This window comes from Tachyglossus aculeatus, chromosome 7 (genome assembly GCF_015852505.1).
Source record: "Tachyglossus aculeatus isolate mTacAcu1 chromosome 7, mTacAcu1.pri, whole genome shotgun sequence".
NCBI classification, from domain to species: Eukaryota; Metazoa; Chordata; class Mammalia; order Monotremata; family Tachyglossidae; genus Tachyglossus; species Tachyglossus aculeatus.
This window is the reverse complement of record NC_052072.1, coordinates 17,541,654-17,560,735: the sequence shown is the minus strand read 5'-3', so window position 1 is coordinate 17,560,735 and position 19,082 is coordinate 17,541,654. Positions and strand designations below refer to the sequence as shown.

The window sequence follows — 19,082 nt, the reverse complement described above, 5'->3', positions numbered from 1 at the left end:
GCTTTGGAGTCAGAGGCCGTGGGTTCAAATCCCGGCTCCGCCACTTTTTAGCTGGGTGACTTTGGGCAAGTCACTTCACTTCTCTGGGCCTCAGTTCCCTCATCTGGAAAATGGGGATGAAGACTGGGAGCCCCTCGTGGGACAACCTGATTACCTTGTATCTACCCCAGCGCTTAGAACAGTTCTTTGCACATAGTAAGCGCTTAACAAATACCAACATTATTATTATTATTATTATTATTATTATTATTATTATTATTATTATCTGGGAACTTTTCACTCTTTTCAACCTGGTTTGGGAGCCCTCGGGTTTGGTCAGAGACCCGGGTTGGGCGACGTTGGGAGTCTAGTCCCCAAATCTCCCCCTCCCAGCTGGAAATTCAGGTGGCTCGTCACCCCCATTGGGCCCTTGGCACTGCCACCTGTTTTCCCTCATTTCTTTTCATGGTATTTGTTAAACGTTTCTGTTTTCCCTCATTTCTTTTGATGGTATTTGTTAAACGTTTCTGTTTTCCCTCATTTCTTTTTATGGTATTCGTTAAACGTTTCTGTTTTTCCCTCATTTCTTTTGATGGTATTTGTTAAACGTTTCTGTTTTCCCTCATTTCTTTGGATGGTATTTGTTAAACGTTTCTGTTTTCCCTCATTTCTTTGGATGGTATTTGTTAAACGTTTACTATGTGCCAGGTACTGTACTAAGTGCTAGCTAGTCTGGTTGGCCCCTCATGAGCTATGGGGTCTCCCTCTTCTGGCCCCAGTTTTTTGGGTTCTTTTCGTATTCGCGGTTGTCTCCACCCTTCACTTCCCTTCATTCAGTCGTATTTATTGAGCACTCACTATGTGCAGAGTGATATACTAAACACTTGGGAGAGTATAATACAAGAAACAGACACATTCCCCACCCACAATGAGCTTACAGTCTAGAGTGGGGGAGACAGATATTAATTTAAATAAATTACAGATATGTACACAAGTGCTGTTGGGTAGGGACCGTCTCTATATGGGACAGGGACTGTGTCCAACCCGAGCGTGGCTCAGTGGAAAGAGCGTGGGCTTTGGAGTCAGAGGTCATGGGTTCAAATCCAGCCTCTGCCAGTTGTCAGCTGTGTGACTTTGGGCAAGTCACTTCACTTCTCTGGGCCTCAGTTCCCTCATCTGTAAAATGGGGATTAAGATTGTGAGCCCCCCGTGGGAAAGCCTGATCACCTTGTAACCTCCCCAGCGCTTAGCAGTGCTTTGCACATAGTAAGCGCTTAAGAAATGCCATCATTATTATTATTTTTATTATTATATATTGCCAACTTGTACTTCCCAAGCGCTTAGTACAGTGCTCTGCACACAGTAAGCGCTCAATAAATACGATTGAATGAATGAATGAATGAATGGTAAGGGGGAAGGACAAAGGGAGCAAGTCAGGGTGAAGCAGAAGTGAGTGGGAGAAGAGGAAAATGAGGGGCTTAGTCTGGGAAGACTTCTTGGAGGAGGTGGGCCTTCAATTAGGCTTTGAAGGGGAGGAGAGTAATTGTCGGATTTAAGAAGGGAGAGCATTCCAAGCCAGAGGCAGGACATGGGAGAGGGGCCAGAGGTGAGATAGATAATAATAATAATAATAATGATGGTATTTGTTAAGCGCTTACTACATGCAAAGCAGTGTTCTCAGCGCTGGGGAGGTTACAAGGTGATCAGGTTGTCCCACGGGGGGCTCACAGTCTTCACCCCCATTTTCCAGATGAGGTAACCGAGGCCCAGAGAAGTGAAGTGACTGGCCCAAAGTCACCCAGCTGACAGTTGGCGGAGCTGGGACTTGAACCCATGACCTCTGACTCCAAAGCCTAAGCCCCGCTGCTTTCTCTAAAGATAGATGAGATCAAGGGACAGTAAGAAGGTTAATATTAGAGGAGTGAAGTGTACGGGCTGGGTTATAGTAGAAGAGTAATAATAATAATAATGGCATTTATTAAGCGCTTACTATGTGCAAAGCACTGTTCTAAGCGCTGGGGAGAGTAGCAAGGTGAGGGAGGAGGGGGCAAGGGGGTGGAGTCAGAAGTCGGAGAGACCAGGCACTTGGGCATTTACTAGTCACTTAGATCCCGATTCTACTCTATTTATTCTGATTCTATTCATTTATTCTATTCTACTTATTCTGATTCTATTCTATTTATTAATTCTTTTTATTCTGATGACTTGACACCTGTCCCCATGGTTTGTTTTGTTGTCCGTCTCCCCCTTCTGGACCGTGAGCCCGTTGTTGGGTAGGGATCGTCTCTATGTGTGGCCGACTTGGACTTCCCAAGCTCTCAGTGCAGTGCTCTGCCCACAGTAAGCGCTCAATAAATCCGATTGAATGAATGAATGAATGAATGAATGAATGAAAAATCTTCAGTGGTTGCCTATCAACCTTCCAATGAAGCAAAAACTCCTCACCCTGGGCTTCAAGGCTGTCCATCACCTCTCCCCCTCCTACCTCCCCTCCCTTCTCTCCTTCTCCAGCCCATCCCGCACCCTCCGCTCCTCTGCCACCGCTAATCTCCTCACCGGGCCTCGTCCTCGCCTGTCCCGCCATCGCCCCCCGGACCACATCCTTCCCCTGGCCCGGAATGCCCTCCCTCCGCTCATCCGCCAAACTAGCTCTCTTCCTCCCTTCCAAGTCCTCTTGAGAGCTCACCTCCTCCAGGAGGCCTTCCCTGACTAAGCCCCCTTTTTCCTCTCCTCCTTCCCCTCACCCCCCCCACCCTCCCCCCTTCCCCTCCCCACAGCACTTGTATGTATTGGTACATGCTTATTACTCTGTTTTATTTGTACATATTTACTATATCTATTAATGATGTGTATATAGCTATCATCCTATTTATTCTGATGGTATTGACACCTATCTACTTGTTTTGTTTTGTTGTCTGTCTCCCCCCTTCTAGACTGTGAGCCCCTTGGTGGGTAGGGACCATCTCTAGATGTTGCCGACTTGTACTTCCCAACTGCTTAGTACAGTGCTCTACACACAGTCAGCACTCAATAAATACGATTGAATGAATGAATGAATGAATGAATGAATGAAACCCACTATCCGCTGTTTCTTCCTGGTTGCCAATGTCAGCACGACTCTTCTGTGCCCTCTGCTATTCTGCCCCTCCTTGTCCCCGTCTCCCTTCAGTAAACTGCTCCCAACTTTACCAACTTGCATTCTACCATTCAAGCGCTTAGTACAGTGCTCTGCACATCGTAAGCGCTCCATAAATACGATTGAATGAATGAAAATTGTACCAACTTTAATTGTCCATCACAGTTGCACTCAGAGTCCATCAGGGGGAGGCAGAGCAGTTGCTACGGCAACACAAGGACATTCCTCTTCTCCCTTCTCCCTCCTCCCTCCTTTCTCTTCCCTCTTCTCTCTCCTCCTCCTCCTCCTCCTCCTCTCTCTTCCCCCCCTCCCCCAGGATCAGACAATGTCTGTCCCCAGCCTCAGCCGCCCCCTTCTCTGACATTGGAAGTCCAATGATGGATCGTGCAGCCAAACCATTTATACTTATTCATTCATTCAACCCTTCGGTGGTATTTGAGGGCTTACTGTGATGGATCGTGCAGCCAAACTCCTCACCCTGGGCTTGAAGGCTGTCCATCCCCTCGCCCCCTCCTACCTCACCTCCCTTCTGTCCTTCTCCAGCCCAGCCCGCACCCTCCGCTCCTCTGCCGCTAATCTCCTCACCGGGCCTCGTTCTCGCCTGTCCCACCATCGACCCCCGGCCCCCCTCCTCCCCCTGGCCTGGAATGGCCTCCCTCTGCCCATCCTCCAAGCTAGCTCTCTTCCTCCCTTCAAGGCCCTACTGAGAGCTCACCTCCTCCAGGAAGCCTTCCCACACTGAGCCTCCTCCTTCCTCTCCCTCTCCTCCCCTTCTCCATCCCCCCGCCTTACCTCCTTCCCTTCCCCACAGCACCTGTATATATGTTTGTACATATTTATTACTCTATTTATTTTACCTGTACCTATTTATTCTACTTATTTTATTTCGTTAATATGTTTTGTTTTGTTCTCTGTCTCCCCCTTCTAGACTGTGAGCCCGCTGTTGGGTAGGGACCGTCTCTATATGTTGCCAACTTGTACTTCCCAAGCGCTTAGTACAGTGCTCTGCACACAGCGCTCAATAAATACGATTGAATGAATGAATGAATGAAGAACAATCAATGGTATTTATTGAATGCTTTCTGTGTGAAGAACACTGTACTGAGCAACTGGAAGAGGATAATACCGTCTCTGCTGCTGCTGCTAGAGAAGGAAGGAAACTCACTGCTGGGGCATTTGAAGTAATAATAATAATAATGATGGTGGCATTTATTAAGCACTTACTATGTGCAAAGCACTGTTCAAAGCGCTGGGGAGGTTACAAGGTGATCAGGTTGTCCCACGGGGGTTCACAGTCTTAATCCCCATTTTACAGATGAGGTAACTGAGGCCCAGAGAAGTGAAGTGACTTGCCCAAAGTCACCCAGCTGACAAGTGGCGGAGCTGGGATTTGAACCCATGACCTCTGACTCCAAAGCCTGGGCTGTTTCCACTGAGCCACACTGCTTCTCAAGATAAATCAGTGGTATTTCCTGAGCAATTTCTGTGGGCAGAGCACTGTATCGAGCGCTTGGGAGAGGACAATACTACAGAGTCTGTTCCCTGCCCAAGAGAAGTTTAGGAATTGGTGGTTTATCTGAGTTCTGTCCCCGTTCCCTTTCCTTCCCAGGCCCCTGCTCCCTTCCCCTCTCTCTCCCCATTCTGTCAGTCAGTGGTATTTACTAGGCGCTTACTGCATCAGAGAACTGTACTAATCACTTGGGAGAGTGCAGTACAACAGAGTTGGTAAATGGTCTACGGGGGAAACAGACGCTAAAGTAAATCAATGTCGTATTTATTGAGCGCTTACTGTGTGCAGAGCACTGTACTAAGCGCTTGGGAAGTACAAGTTGGCAACATATAGAGACAGTCCCTACCCAACAGTGGGATCACAGAGAGGGGAAGTAGTAGAGTAGACGGATATAATTATGGTACTTATTAAGCACTTACTTTATGCCCAGCACTGTTTTAAGCGCCAGGGTAGCTAGAAATTCATCAGGTTGGACACAGTCCCTGTCCCACGTGGGGCTCACATTCCCCATTTTAATCCCCATTTTACTGATGAGGTAACTGAGGCACGGAGCAGTTAAGTGACTTGCCCAAGGTCACACAGCAGGCAAGTGGGAGACCTGGGCTTAGAACCCAGGAGTGCACGTAAGTGTGGTAGGGCTGTGTCCCCGTACCCTCCAGCGCTTAGAACAGTGCTTTGCACATAGTAAGCGCTTCATTCATTCATTCATTCATCCATTCAATCATTTATTGATGTGTTACCGTTCCCTCCAGCGCTTAGAACGGTGCTTTGCACATAGTAAACGCTTCATTCATTCACTCAATCATATTTATTGAGCACTTACTGTGTGCAGAGCACTGTACTAAGCGCTTGGGAAGTACCAATTGGCAACGTATAGAGACGGTCCCTACCCAACAGTGGGCTTACAGTCTAGAAGGGGGAGATGGACAACAAAACTAAACATATTAACACAATAAAATAAATAGAATAAAGATTATTAGTATTATAAGCTCCTCCCTGCCACAGTGTCACAGTCACCTTTCTCTCTTTCTTTCTGCCTCCTCTCTCCCGCTGTTCCTCGTAACTGTAGGGCGATAGCAACCCTCCCCACACAGGAACCTGTCTGCCAATTCTCGATACCAAGCACTCTCACATCCCCACAAAGAACCCAAGATGGGGATAATAATAATAATAATAATAATAATAATAATAAAATAATAATAATAATGACAATAATAATAATGATGGTATTTGTTAAGTGCTTACTATGTGCAAAGCACTGTTCTAAGCGCTAGGGAGGTTACAAGGTGATCAGGCTGTCCTACGGGGGGCTCACAGTTTTAATCCCCATTTTCCAGATGAGGGAACTGAAGCCCAGAGAATAATAATAATAATAATGCTAGCATTTATTAAGCGCTTACTATGTGCAGAGCACTGTTCTAAGCGCTGGGGAGGTTACAAGGTGATCAGGCTGTCCCACGGGGGGCTCACAGTTTTAATCCCCGTTTTCCAGATGAGGGAACTGAGGCCCAGAGAATAATAATAACGATGGCATTTATTAAGCGCTTACTATGTGCAGAGCACTGTTCTAAGCGCTGGGGAGGTTACAAGGTGATCAGGCTGTCCCACGGGTGGCTCACAGTTTTAATCCCCGTTTTCCAGATGAGGGAACTGAGGCCCAGAGAATAATATTAATAATAATGATGATGGCATGTATTAAGCGCTTACTATGTGCAGAGCACTGTTCTAAGCGCTGGGGAGGTTACAAGGTGATCAGGCTGTCCCACGGGGGGCTCACAGTTTTAATCCCCGTTTTCCAGATGAGGGAACTGAGGCCCAGAGAATAATAATAATGATGATGGCATTTATTAAGCGCTTACTATGTGCAGAGCACTGTTCTAAGTGCTGGGGAGGTTACAAGGTGATCAGGCTGTCCCACGGGGGGCTCACAGTTTTAATCCCCGTTTTCCAGATGAGGGAACTGAGGCCCAGAGAACAATAATAATAATAATAATAATAATGATGGCATTTATTAAGCGCTTACTATGTGCAGAGCACTGTTCTAAGCGCTGGGGAGGTTACAAGGTGATCAGGCTGTCCCACGGGGGGCTCACAGTTTTAATCCCCATTTTCCAGATGAGGGAACTGAGGCCCCGAGAAGTGAAGTGACTTGCCCAAAGTCACACAGCTGACAGTTGGCGGAGCCGGGATTTGAACCCATGACCTCTGACTCCGAAGCCCGGGCTCTTTCCTCTGAGCCACACTGCTCCAATTACACAATTACTCAGCACGATAGGGGCGAAACTGGCTTGTTATGAAAGAGTACGGTACTGGGAATAAGAGGATCTGGGTTCTAATCCCAACTCCATCCTTTGTTGCGTGACCTTGGGCAAGTCGCTTTAATTCTCCGTGCCTGTTACCTCGAGACTGTGAACCCACTGTTGGGTAGGGACTGTCTCTAAATGTTGCAAATTTGTACTTCCCAAACGCTTAGTACAATGCTCTGCACATAGTAAGCGCTCAATAAATACTATTGATGATGATGATGATGATGATCTGTAAAATGGGGCTGTGAGCCCCATGTGGGCCGGGAACCGTGTCCAGCCTGGTTATCTTGAATCTACCCCAGCGCTTAGTACAGTGCCTGGCTTGTAGTAAGCACTTAACAAATACCATTGGAAAGAAAGCAAAGAGACAATGCTGGGGGGTGGTGGAGGAGAAAATATTGAAGCATTTCTCGTTTTCTCTCTTAGAGAGAACGGCCACCTCCTCCCGCAAAGCCGCCCCCAGACGAAGAGGAGGAGCCTCATCCGGACAAGAAGCTCGGCCTCAGTTGGTCCTCGGAGGTTCGTGGCGGGGTGGCCACCTGTCCGTGATACGGGCGCGTGTGGGGGTGTGTCTGTGGTGCTCATCATCATCATCAATCGTATTTATTGAGCGCTTACTGTGTGCAGAGCACTGTACTAAGCGCTTGGGAAGTCCAAGTTGGCAACATATAGAGACAGTCCCTACCCAACAGTGGGCCCACAGTCTAAAAGATGTGCTGATGTGATTTGTGTCCGACATCGATGGTGTAAATTACCGTGATGGTCTCTTCCCACCTCTCCTCTCCTGCTGTTCGACCAAGCCGCCCCGTGCTGAAAATCTGCGTGGCCTAGTGGGTAGAGCCCGGGCCTGGGAGTGAGAAGGGACCCGGGTTGTAATCCCGGCTCCGTCGCTTGTCCGCTCTGTGACCTTGGGCAAGTCACATCACTTCTCTGAGCCTCAGTTGCCTCATCCGGAAAAGGGGGGTTAAGAGTGTGAGCCTCACATGGGACTGTGTCCAACTTGATGAGGTTTTATCCACCCCAGCGCTTAGTTCAGTGCCTGGTACATAGTAACCGCTTAACAAATACCTTGAGAAAAAGATGTGAGCCTCACATGGGACTGTGGCCAACTTGATGAGGTTTTATCCACCCCAGCGCTTAGTTCAGTGCCTGGCACATAGTAACCACTTAACAAATACCGTGAGAAAAAGATGTGAGCCTCACATGGGACTGTGTCCAACTTGATGAGGTTTTGTCCACCCCAGCGCTTAGTTCAGTGCCCGGCACATAGTAACCGCTTAACAAATACCATGAGAGAAAGATGTGAGCCTCACATGGGACTGTGTCCAAATTGATGAGGTTCTGTCCACCCCAGCGCTTAGTTCAGTGCCTGGCACATAGTAACCGCTTAACGAATACCGTGAGAAAAAGATGTGAGCCTCACATGGGGCTGTGTCCAACTTGAGGTTTTATCCACCCCAGCGCTTAGTTCAGTGCCTGGCACATAGTAACCGCTTAACAAATACCGTGAGAAAAAGATGTGAGCCTCACATGGGGCTGTGGCCAACTTGATGAGGTTTTATCCACCCCAGGGCTTAGTTCAGTGCCTGGCACATAGTAACCGCTTAACAAATACCGTGAGAAAAAGATGTGAGCCTCACATGGGACTGTGTCCAACTTGATTAGGTTTTATCCATCCCAGCGCTTAGTTCAGCGCCTGGCACATAGTAACCGCTTAACAAATACCATGAGAAAAAGATGTGAGCCTCACATGGGACTGTTTCCAACCTGATGAGGTTTTTCCACCCCAGCGCTTAGTTCAGTGCCTGGCACATAGTAACCGCTTAACAAATACCATGAGAAAAAGATGTGAGCCTCACATGGGACTGTGTCCAACCTGATGAGGTTTTATCCACCCCAGCGCTTAGTTCAGTGCCTGGCACATAGTACCCGCTTAACAAATACCATGAGAAAAAGATGTGAGCCTCACATGGGACTGTGTCCAAATTGATGAGGTTCTGTCCACCCCAGCGCTTAGTTCAGTGCCTGGCACATAGTAACCGCTTAACGAATACCGTGAGAAAAAGATGTGAGCCTCACATGGGGCTGTGTCCAACTTGATGAGGTTTTATCCACCCCAGCGCTTAGTTCAGTGCCTGGCACATAGTAACCGCTTAACAAATACCATGAGAAAAAGATGTGAGCCTCACATGGGGCTGTGGCCAACTTGATGAGGTTTTATCCACCCCAGGGCTTAGTTCAGTGCCTGGCACATAGTAACCGCTTAACAAATACCATGAGAAAAAGATGTGAGCCTCACATGGGACTGTGTCCAACTTGATGAGGTTTTATCCATCCCAGCGCTTAGTTCAGCGCCTGGCACATAGTAACCGCTTAACAAATACCGTGAGAAAAAGATGTGAGCCTCACATGGGACTGTGTCCAACTTGATGAGGTTTTATCCACCCCAGCGCTTAGTTCAGTGCCTGGCACATAGTAACCGCTTAACAAATACCGTGAGAAAAAGATGGGGCAGGAGTAGACTCGGGGGTCCCGTGGTGGGCCACTCTGAGCTGAACCATTTCCACTTGGCCCAGTGAGCCCAGTAAGAAGTGCGTATGTTAGGCTGGGGTAGTCTGGAGGGAGGAAAGAGCCTGGGCTTGGGAGTCAGAGGTCGTGGGTTCTAATCCCGGCTCCCCCACTCGTCTGCTGTGTGACTTTGGGCAAGTTACTTCACTTCTGTGTGCCTCAGTGACCTCATCTGGAAAATGGGGATTAAGACTGTGAGCCCCACATGGGACAGCCTGATCACCTTGTACCTATCCCAGCCTTAGAACAGTGCTCGGCACATAGTAAGTGCTTAACAAATACCATTATTATTAAAAGCTATGGTATTTAAGTGCTTACTATGTGCCAGGCACTGCACTAAGCACTGGGGTGGATACAATAATAATAATAATAATGTTGGTATTTGTTAAGCGCTTACTATGTGCAAAGCACTGTTCTAAGCGCTGGGGTAGATACAAGGTAATCAGGTTGTCCCACGAGGGGCTGACAGTCTTCATCCCTGTTTTCCAGATGAGGGAACTGAGTCCTAGAGAAGTGAAGTGACTTGCCCAAAGTCACCAGCTGACAAGTGGCGGAGCCGGGATTTGAACCTGCAGCCTCTGACTCCAAAGCCCGGGCTCTTTCCACTGAGCCATGCTGCTTGGATCAGGCATTCACTCATTCATTCATTCAATCGTATTTATTGAGCGCTTACTGTGTGCAGAGCACTGTACTAAGCGCTTGGGAAGTCCAAGTTGGCAACATCTAGAGACGGTCCCTACCCAACAGTGGGCTCACAGTCTAGAAGGGGGAGACAGACAACAAAACAAAACATATTAACAAAATAAAATAACTAGAATAAATATGTTCAAATAAAATAGAGTAATGAATCCGTACAAACATATATACATATATACGGGTGCTGTGGGGAGCAGAAGGAGGGGGCTCAGTCTGGGAAGGCCTCCTGGAGGAGGTGAGCTCTCAGTAGGGGTTTGACCATCGCAATCACGTCAGTCAATCAGTCCGTCATATTCATAGAGCGCTTACGGTGTGCAGAACACTGTACTAAGCGCTTGGGAGGGTACAGTACGATAGATACATTCCTAAGCGCTCGGAAAGTACAATTCAGCAGCAGAGAGAGAGCACAATCCCTGTCCCACATGGGGCTCACAGTCACAAGCTGAGAGTATTTTCTGATTTCCTTTTCTCTGTTCCTTACTGTCCGTGATCCAGTCCCATCTTTTAGGGGAAGCAGCGCGGCTCAGTGGAAAGAGCCCAGGCTTTGGAGTCAGAGGTCATGGGTTCAAATCCCGGCTCTGCCAATTGTCAGCTGGGTGACTTTGGGCAAGTCACTTCACTTCTCTGTGCCTCAGTTCCCTCATCTGGAAAATGGGGATTAAGACTGTGAGCCCCGCGTGGGACAACCTGATCACCTTGTAACCTTCCCAGCACTTAGAACAGTGCTTTGCACATAGTAAGCACTTAATAAATGCCATTATTTTTATTATTATTATTATCTTTTCCTGCCTGCCCGCTTTCTGAGGAGGTGACCCACTCTTGACAGCCAGGCGACTCTCCAGAGCGTCAGGGGACAGGACTTGAAACAGATGATAAAGGAGAGGGATGGCTCGTCTGTTCTTTTAGTTAGAGAACTAGGACACTGAGTTGATGAGTATAGGGTTCCGAGCGCAAAAACGGGAAAAATGGACGTATTTTCTGAAGGTCCAGCTTAAACTCCTCAGAAGCGCCCGGAGAGTGTGTTTGCCCAAGGTGAAACTTACTGGGGTGGAGCGTGCTCAGTCAGGATCCTTTCCTGCCCCAGGGAGGAGAAGAGTTTGGCAGCAAGCCTGTCTATGCATATATACATATATGTATATATGTTTGTACATATTTATTACTCTATGTATTTATTTTACTTGTACATATCTATTCTATTTATTTTATTTTGTTATTATGTTTGGTTTTCTTCTCTGTCTCCCCCTTCTATCAATCAATCAATCAATCGTATTTATTGAGCGCTTACTGTGTGCAGAGCACTGTACTAAGCGCTTGGGAAGTCCAGGTTGGCAACATATAGAGACAGTCCCTACCCAACAGTGGGCTCACAGGCTAGAAGGGGGAGACAGAGAACAAAACCAAACACATTAACAAAATAAAATAAACGGACCGGCCCGGGAGGGCCTCAGTTCCCTCATCTGGAAAATGGGGATGAAGCCTGTGAGCCCCCCTGTGGGACAACCTGATCACCTTGTGACCTCCTCAGCGCCTAGAACAGCGCTTTGCACATAGTAAGCGCTTAATAAATGCCATTATTATTACCCCCCCGAGCGTTTGGTACGGGGCTTTCCACAAAGCGAGCGAGCGCTCAGTACATAGTAGAGATCAATCGATAACCATCGACAGATAAGCAGTACTGCATGGGGTTGGGGCACGGGCCAGGAGTCACAAGGTTTGCTGCGTGACCTTGGGCGAGTCACTTAACTCCCCTGTGCCTCAGTTCCCTCATCTGCAAAATGGGGATGGAGACTGTGAGCCCCACATGGGCTAGGGAGAGGGTCCAACCCAATTTGCTGGTTTCCCCCCCCAGCTCTTAGAATGGTGCGTGGCACATGGTAAGTGCCTAGCAAACAAATAATAATGAATAATAATGATAGCATTTATTAAGCTCTTACTCTGTGCAAAAGCACTGTTCTTAGCGCCGAGGAGGTTACAAGGCGATCAGGATGTCCCACGGGGGGCTCACAGTCTTCATCCCCATTTTACAGGTGAGGTAACTGAGGCCCAAAGAGGTGAAGTGTCTTGCCCAAGGTCTCACAGCAGACCCGCGACAGAGCTGGGAGAAGCGTCGGGAGACTGGGTCGGGCGTCAAGGTGCTTAAGGAATTTAGCGAGAGACAACTGTGTGGCTTTGGGCAAGTCACTTAACTTCTCTGGGCCTCAGTTCCCTCATCTGGAAAATGGGGATGAAGACTGTGAGCCCCACGGGGGACAACCTGATCACCTTGTAAATTCCCCAGCGCCTAGAACAGTGCTCTGCACATAGTAAGCGCTTAATAAATGCCATTAAAAAAAAACAAACAAAAAATGACATCCTTAACAGTGAAAACCCGCCACTGCTGCTCGTCTTGGAGCTCCAGCCCGTGGGTTCCCTGGGCAGGAAGGCCAGGAACGCTCCAGGGAAGCCGGCTGGTGCGTCCTTCTGGGCTTCGGCCGGAAGATTGAAAATAGCCCCGGGTAGCCCTAGCCGAAACAGCCAGCTGCAGAGAGGGAAAGGGGTCAAAGAACTTGTCTTGCTACTTTTATGCTCTTCCAAGTGCTTAGTAATAATAATAATAATAATAATAATAATGGCATTTATTAAGCGCTTACTATGTGCCAAGCACTGTTCTAAGCGCTGGGGAGGTTACAAGGTGATCAGGTTGTCCCACGGGGGGGCTCACAGTCTTAATCCCCATTTTACAGATGAGGTAACTGAGGCCCAGAAAAGTGAAGTGACTTGCCCAAAGTCACCCAGCTGACAATTGGCGGAGCCGGGATTTGAACCCCTGACCTCTGACTCCAAAGCCCGGGCTCTTTTCCGCTGAGCCACGCTGCTTCAAGTACTTAGTACTTGGCACTCAGTAAGTCCGTAGCACTGATCGATTGACTCTTTATTTATTTATTTATTTTGCTTGTACCTATCTATTCTATTTATTTTATTTTGTTAGTATGTTTGGTTTTGTTCTCTGTCTCCCCCTGTTAGACTGTGAGCCCACTGTTGGGTAGGGATCATCCCTATATGTTGCCAACTTGGATTTCCCAAGCGCTTAGTACAGTGCTCTGCACACAGTAAGCGCTCAATAAATACGATTGATTGATTGATTGATTGATTAACAGAATTGTGCCGCTCACACCTGGACATGTGGCATTGACTGTCATCAGGAGAGAGGGGAAGGGGGGCTACTAGCCATCATCCCTTCTTAAGCAGCCAGGTCAAATGACTTTGCCCATTGTGCATTCCAGTGTGGGCAAAATGGCCTCTGCTTTTGAAGGAGTGGTTTTTTGGGACGGGGGGCAGGTTTGGTATTTGTTAATCAATCAATCAATCAATCTATCGTATTTATTGAGCGCTTACTGTGTGCAGTGCACTGTACTAAGTGCTTGGGAAGTCCAAGTTGGCAACATATAGAGACAGTCCCTACCCGACAGTGGGCTCACAGTCTAAAAGAGTGGGCTCACAGTCTAAAAGTCATTATCTGCTAGGCCGGGAAGGCCTTGGATTTCCTCGCACGAAGGGGTCTCTGGCCACTCAGCCCCTCTCACTTCTGCAGCAGCTCGCTCGTCAATCAGTGATGGGATTTATTGACAGGAGCTGGCAAGGAGTTCGGATTTCATCCACGCCCAGCGAGAGGCAGAGAGAGAAGACGGTCTGCTAAGGCAGAAATTTTCAAGCAGTAGCCTACGGTCGTGGGGGTTAGCCGAGTGTCACGGCCTCTCAAAGCGCCACGGGTCCTTACGGCAGTTGCGGGAGCCCTGCGGCTTCTTGCTGGACTCCTCGATGAGGGGAGAATTGTGGGGAGCCACTAAGGAGGGGTGCCGCCACAGCAGGCGAGCAGGGAGAGTCCGCAGTTGCTTGTTCCCCCTGGAGTAGATCGAAAAGCAGGTGTGTTGCTCCGTAGGATCAGTTTCTTTGGTCACCTGCTGCACCCCCAGCGCCGGTGAGTGTTTTGGGGGACAGCGGAGGGGTTCTTGAAATCTTGAAACCATAGCAGGATAGTCTAGAAAACAAGACTGAAAACCCTTTTGCTAAAGGACACTTTCTAGACTGTGAGCCCACTGTTGGGTAGGGACCGTCTCTATATGTTGCCAACTTGTACTTCCCAAGCGCGTAGTACAGTGCTCTGCACACAGTAAGCGCTCAATAAATACGATTGAATGAATGAATGAATGAATGAAAAGAGAGCTGCGACCCCTGAATCTGGAGAAAAATACAGGCTGTTGGGAGTGGGTTTTCTACTCCCATCATACTTTCTTCCCTTCCCTCCTTTCCTGTCTTTCCTTGCTCTTCCTTCCTCCTCCCTCCCTGGACCGCCCCGCCCCTTCCCACACAAAACGAGGGCAGTTATTTCGAACTTTCTTCTTGCTGAGCTCAAAGCTTCGTGTCAGTGCTAGCTGCCTGCAAAGGACGTACAGTGGGTTGTGTATGTGTGTGTTTCTGGCAGGTGTCAGCTCTGAGGACTAAGAGCCAGGGGAACGCAGCTGAGGAACGAGAGGAGCACCCTTACGAGCTGTTGCTCACCGCGGAAACTAAGAAGCTAGCATCCTTTGAGGGAAAAATGCAAGGTAAGAGATGGTCTCGCGTCTGTTTCCCACCTCTCCTGCTTTCTCTCTCCCCTCCATCCCCACCTCTCTCTCCAGAGGTTTGAGGAGAGTTAAGATCCAGGAAATGGTAGCTCTGTTTCTAGGAACAGAGCAACGGGGCTTGAAAGGCTGTTACTAACACATGCTCCTATCTCCCCGCCTCGTCTGTTTGTAAATTATTGGAGTGTCTGGCTCCCCTGCTAGAGTGTAAGCTCCTTGAAAGCAGTGCTCGTGTCTAGTCATCCTATCGTACTCTCCCAAGCTCTCAGTACTGTGCTCTGCATCCAGGAAGTGATCAGTAAGTATGATTGATTAATTGATTGCTTGATTGATTGATGCTCTTTCCATTGGAGGGATGCTTGTGTTTCTGTCCCATGACTTTCTTCGATGGAGCCCAGTGACTAATCATAATGATAATAACTGTGGTTTTAAGTGCTTACGTGTCCTGGGCTAGATATACTACAGCCAGATGAGTCACGGTCTCTGTCCCGCAAGGGGCTCCCAGTTTAAGAGATGAAGTTTTCTGGGCCCGTCCCACCCTCAAGACTCAATAAGATAATACCTTGCCTTAGAAGAGTGCTCTTCATTTTTCCAAGGCATTTTTGCGTGCACACTTTGTCTCCACAACAGCCCTGAGAGGTAAACATGATGATCTCCATTTTACAGATAAGGAAACTAAGGCACCGAAAGGTCAAGTGACTCAGTTGATGTCACACCGCAGGCCCGTGGCCGAGATGGGCGGCGAGCCTGGGTCTTTTGACTCCCCAAGGCGTGATCTTTGCCCGGACGGCTTTTCTGTGAAATGCCCTTCTCAACACCTCATTTCCCTTGGATTTCCACTGAGAAAGAAGGCTCAATTCTAAGGGAGAGAGGGAAAGAAGGAGGGGAGGAGGAAGAGAGGAAGGTCTCCTAGAGGACGAGGCCACTAGCTGCCTGGGCCAGCCACGCTGAGAGCTGATTTTAGTATCTGACCCAGATTCACACAGGGATCGAACCCGATCGCCTCGGCGCGTCGTTGCAGCTGAAAATCAAGTCCACCCTTTTGGGCCCGAGTGGACGTGGGTCTCCGCCACTCCAAACTGAACAGAATCTGGCTCTCGCACCCCGGGAGGGCCTCGCCTCTGGCCATTGCCCTCAACCCCTGTAACTCGAGAACACCGCATCCCTGCCCTACTTCGAACGCCTCTGCCGATTTCAGGTTCCCCGGCACGTGAGCTCTGCCGACCTTAAGATCTCCCCGATCAATACCAGGGCAATCTCAAGAGCGGCAGCGAGGGCTGCTTGAGAATTCCACCCTCTAAATAAATAAAAAGGTCAAGATTACTCTTGGAGACGTCCCGACTGCCTTTCTTCCTCTCCACTCGGACTGCGGAAACGGGAGAGCATTTCCGGGTGTGCCCTAAGCGTTCGCTCTTTGGGAGAGGAGGGCCGGCTCTGCCCCCTTTTAGCATTCCTCGCCGGGGCCGAGTGGAGTTGGTGGCTTGCCAGCGTGTGCGGGGGCTGGGCTTAGGACAGCTGCAGAAGCTGGATATTATTTTTCACGAGGGAGCCATAAGAAGTTTGGGTTCTCCAAACTGGCCCAGAGCCCCGGGGCCGCCGGTTAGCCGGCGGACCTGTAGTGAGCTCTTGAAGAAGGAGGTCCGCGCTGCCCCTCCGGCTCCTCAGCTGCCAGCGGAGGCTGCGAGCCCACGGTGGAAGGAGGGGGAAGGTAGGTAGAAGCTTCCCTGCCCACCTAAGGAGCCCTGATGGATCAGGAAACCAAAAGGGAGCTGGAGCGGATAATGATAGGAGGAACTGTGGCGTTCGTTGAGCACTTACCGCGTGCCAAGCGCTGAACGAACCGCTGGGATAGATAAATATGCATCTTTGGTTCTCAGACCCCTTCTAGACTGTGAGCCCACTGTTGGGTAGGGACTGTCTCTATATGTTGCCCATTTGTACTTCCCAAGCGCTTAGTACCGTGCTCTGCACACAATACGATTGATGATGATGATGATACAAGATCATCAGATCCCACACGGGGCGCACAGTCTAAGTAGAGGGGAGAACCGGTATCGAGTCCCCATTTCGCAGATGAGGGAACCGAGGCACAGACAAGTGAAGCGAGTGACCCAGGGTCACACAGCGGGCAAGCGGCAGAGCCGGGTTTAGAACCCAGATCCTCTGACTCCCAAGCGCGCGCACGCTTTATCCTAGGCTTCCCGAATCTGTGATCCCTTGGCCATGGCTGTGCCCTCTCATTCATTCATTCATTCAATCGTATTTATTGAGCGCTTACTGTGTGCAGAGCACTGGACTGAGCGCTTGGGAAGTACAAGTCGGCAACATCTAGAGACGGTCCCTACCCAACAACGGGCTCACAGTCTAGAAGGGGTCTGAGAACCAGAGATGCGTGACCTCGGCTTAGCCGGCTAGACGCTTCCGAGACTAAGGATGCGAGGAAAGGAGGCTTCAGCTGTTGCGCTTGTCGTTAGAGTTGCCCAGCCCGGGAGCTCACAAAGGGTGATTATCTTAAAGAGAGACTGTGATCATCATCAATCGTATTTATTGAGCACTTACTGTGTGCAGAGCACTGTACTAAGCGCTTGGGAAGTACAAATTGGCAACATATAGAGACAGTCCCTACCCAACAGTGGGCTCACAGTCTAAAATAGTCTAAATAGTCTAAAACAGACTGTGATGGGCAGAAGAGGGGTTATTGTTGCTCTCCGATCAATATCTCCTCTCCCTCACTTTCCTTTCAGTGATGATTTTATATGCAGAGCTTGCGGATGTGAATTGATTTGGTTTTAAAGGGCCACATTAGTGAGCAAGATGGGGTTTGCCGGCTCCTAGGCTACTAGTTTTCTTTCCCTCGCCAGGGTCCCCTTTCTAAGGGAGGGGAGCAACTCAGACCTCCGCAGCCTGTGTGGTTTTAGTAACGTCTTTTAGCATTTCACTCCCTATTTTCTAGGCAGCCCTGAACGCGTGACCGTTCAGTCATGATGAGCCGCAACAATCCTCCCTCCCCTGCCTTCAAAGTCCTAGTCAAGGCTCACCTCCTCAGGGAGGCCTTCCCAGACTAAGCCCCCCTTTTCCTCTGCTCCTCCTCCCCTCCCTATTGCCCCGTCTCGCTCCCTTTTCCCTCCCCCCGCCCCCCCACAGCACTTGTGTATATATCTACATATTTATAATTCCATTTATTTAAATTAATGATGTGTATATATATATATATCTATCTATAATTCTCTTTATATTGATGCTGTTGATGCCTGTTTACTTGTTTTGATGCCTGTCTCCCCCCTTCTAGACTTGTGAGCCCGTTGTGGGCAGGGATTGTCTCTATTTGTTGCCAACTTGTACTTCCCAAGCGCTTAGTACAGTGCTCTGCACACAGTAAGCGCTCAATAAATACGATTGATTGATTGATTGCTCTGCCCCCAGTAAGCATTCAATAAATACGATTGAGTGAATGAATGAACCTCTCAGAAGTGGTCAATCAGTCATATTTATTGAGCACTTACTGTGTGGAGGGCACTGTGGTACGTGCTTGATAGGGTTGGTAGACAGTGAGTAATCAATCAGTAGTACTTAGTGAGTGCTTACTGTTGGTAGAGCACTGTACGAAGCGCTTGGGAGGACACAGTGCAACAGAGTTGGTAGACACAGTGCTTATCCACAAGGAAGCAGCGTGGCTCAGTGGAAAGAGCCCGGGCTCGGGAGTCCGAGGACGAGGGTTCTAATCCCGGCTCTGCCACTTGTCAGCTGGGTGACTTTGGGCAAGTCGCTTCATTTCTCTGGGCCTCAATTCCCTCCTCTGTAAAATGGGGATTAAAAGTGTGAGCCCCACGTGGGACAACCTGATGACCTCGTATCTCCCCCAACGCTTAGAACAGTGCTTGGCACATAGTAAGCGCTTTACAAATGCCATCATCATCATCAAAGAGCTTACACTCTAGTAGTTTACTCATTCATTCATTCAATCGTATTTATTGAGCGCTTACTGGGTGCAGAGCACTGTACTAAGCGCGTGGGAAGTCCAAGTTGGCAACATATAGAGACGGTCCCTAACCAACAACGTGCTCACAGTCTACTCAGTCTCAGCCAGTCTTTTTTACCAAATTCCAAACACCAACTGGGTCCTGTGAGAATCCATGGGCAGGGGCTGGGATGGTGGGTGGAAGAGCAGGAGGCAGAGCAAACGTAATTATTATTATTGTTATTATTATTATTACTATTATTGCATTCGTTAAGCACTTACAGTGTGTCAAACGCTGTTCTAAGTGCTGGGGTTAGATGCAGGTTAA

General features: G+C 48.8%; 1 protein-coding gene across 4 annotated transcripts in view; it reads left to right on the top strand.

The window, feature by feature from the left end:
• Positions 1-19,082, top strand: part of ANKS1A (ankyrin repeat and sterile alpha motif domain containing 1A) — a 255,025-nt gene that overhangs the window by 142,659 nt on the left and 93,284 nt on the right. For all 4 annotated transcript variants that reach the window (XM_038748704.1, XM_038748705.1, XM_038748706.1 and 1 more), the window contains 2 exons: positions 7,358-7,450; positions 14,658-14,778. In XM_038748704.1, the coding sequence (XP_038604632.1) occupies positions 7,358-7,450; positions 14,658-14,778 (214 nt within the window). The remainder of the gene's footprint in view (positions 1-7,357; positions 7,451-14,657; positions 14,779-19,082) is intronic.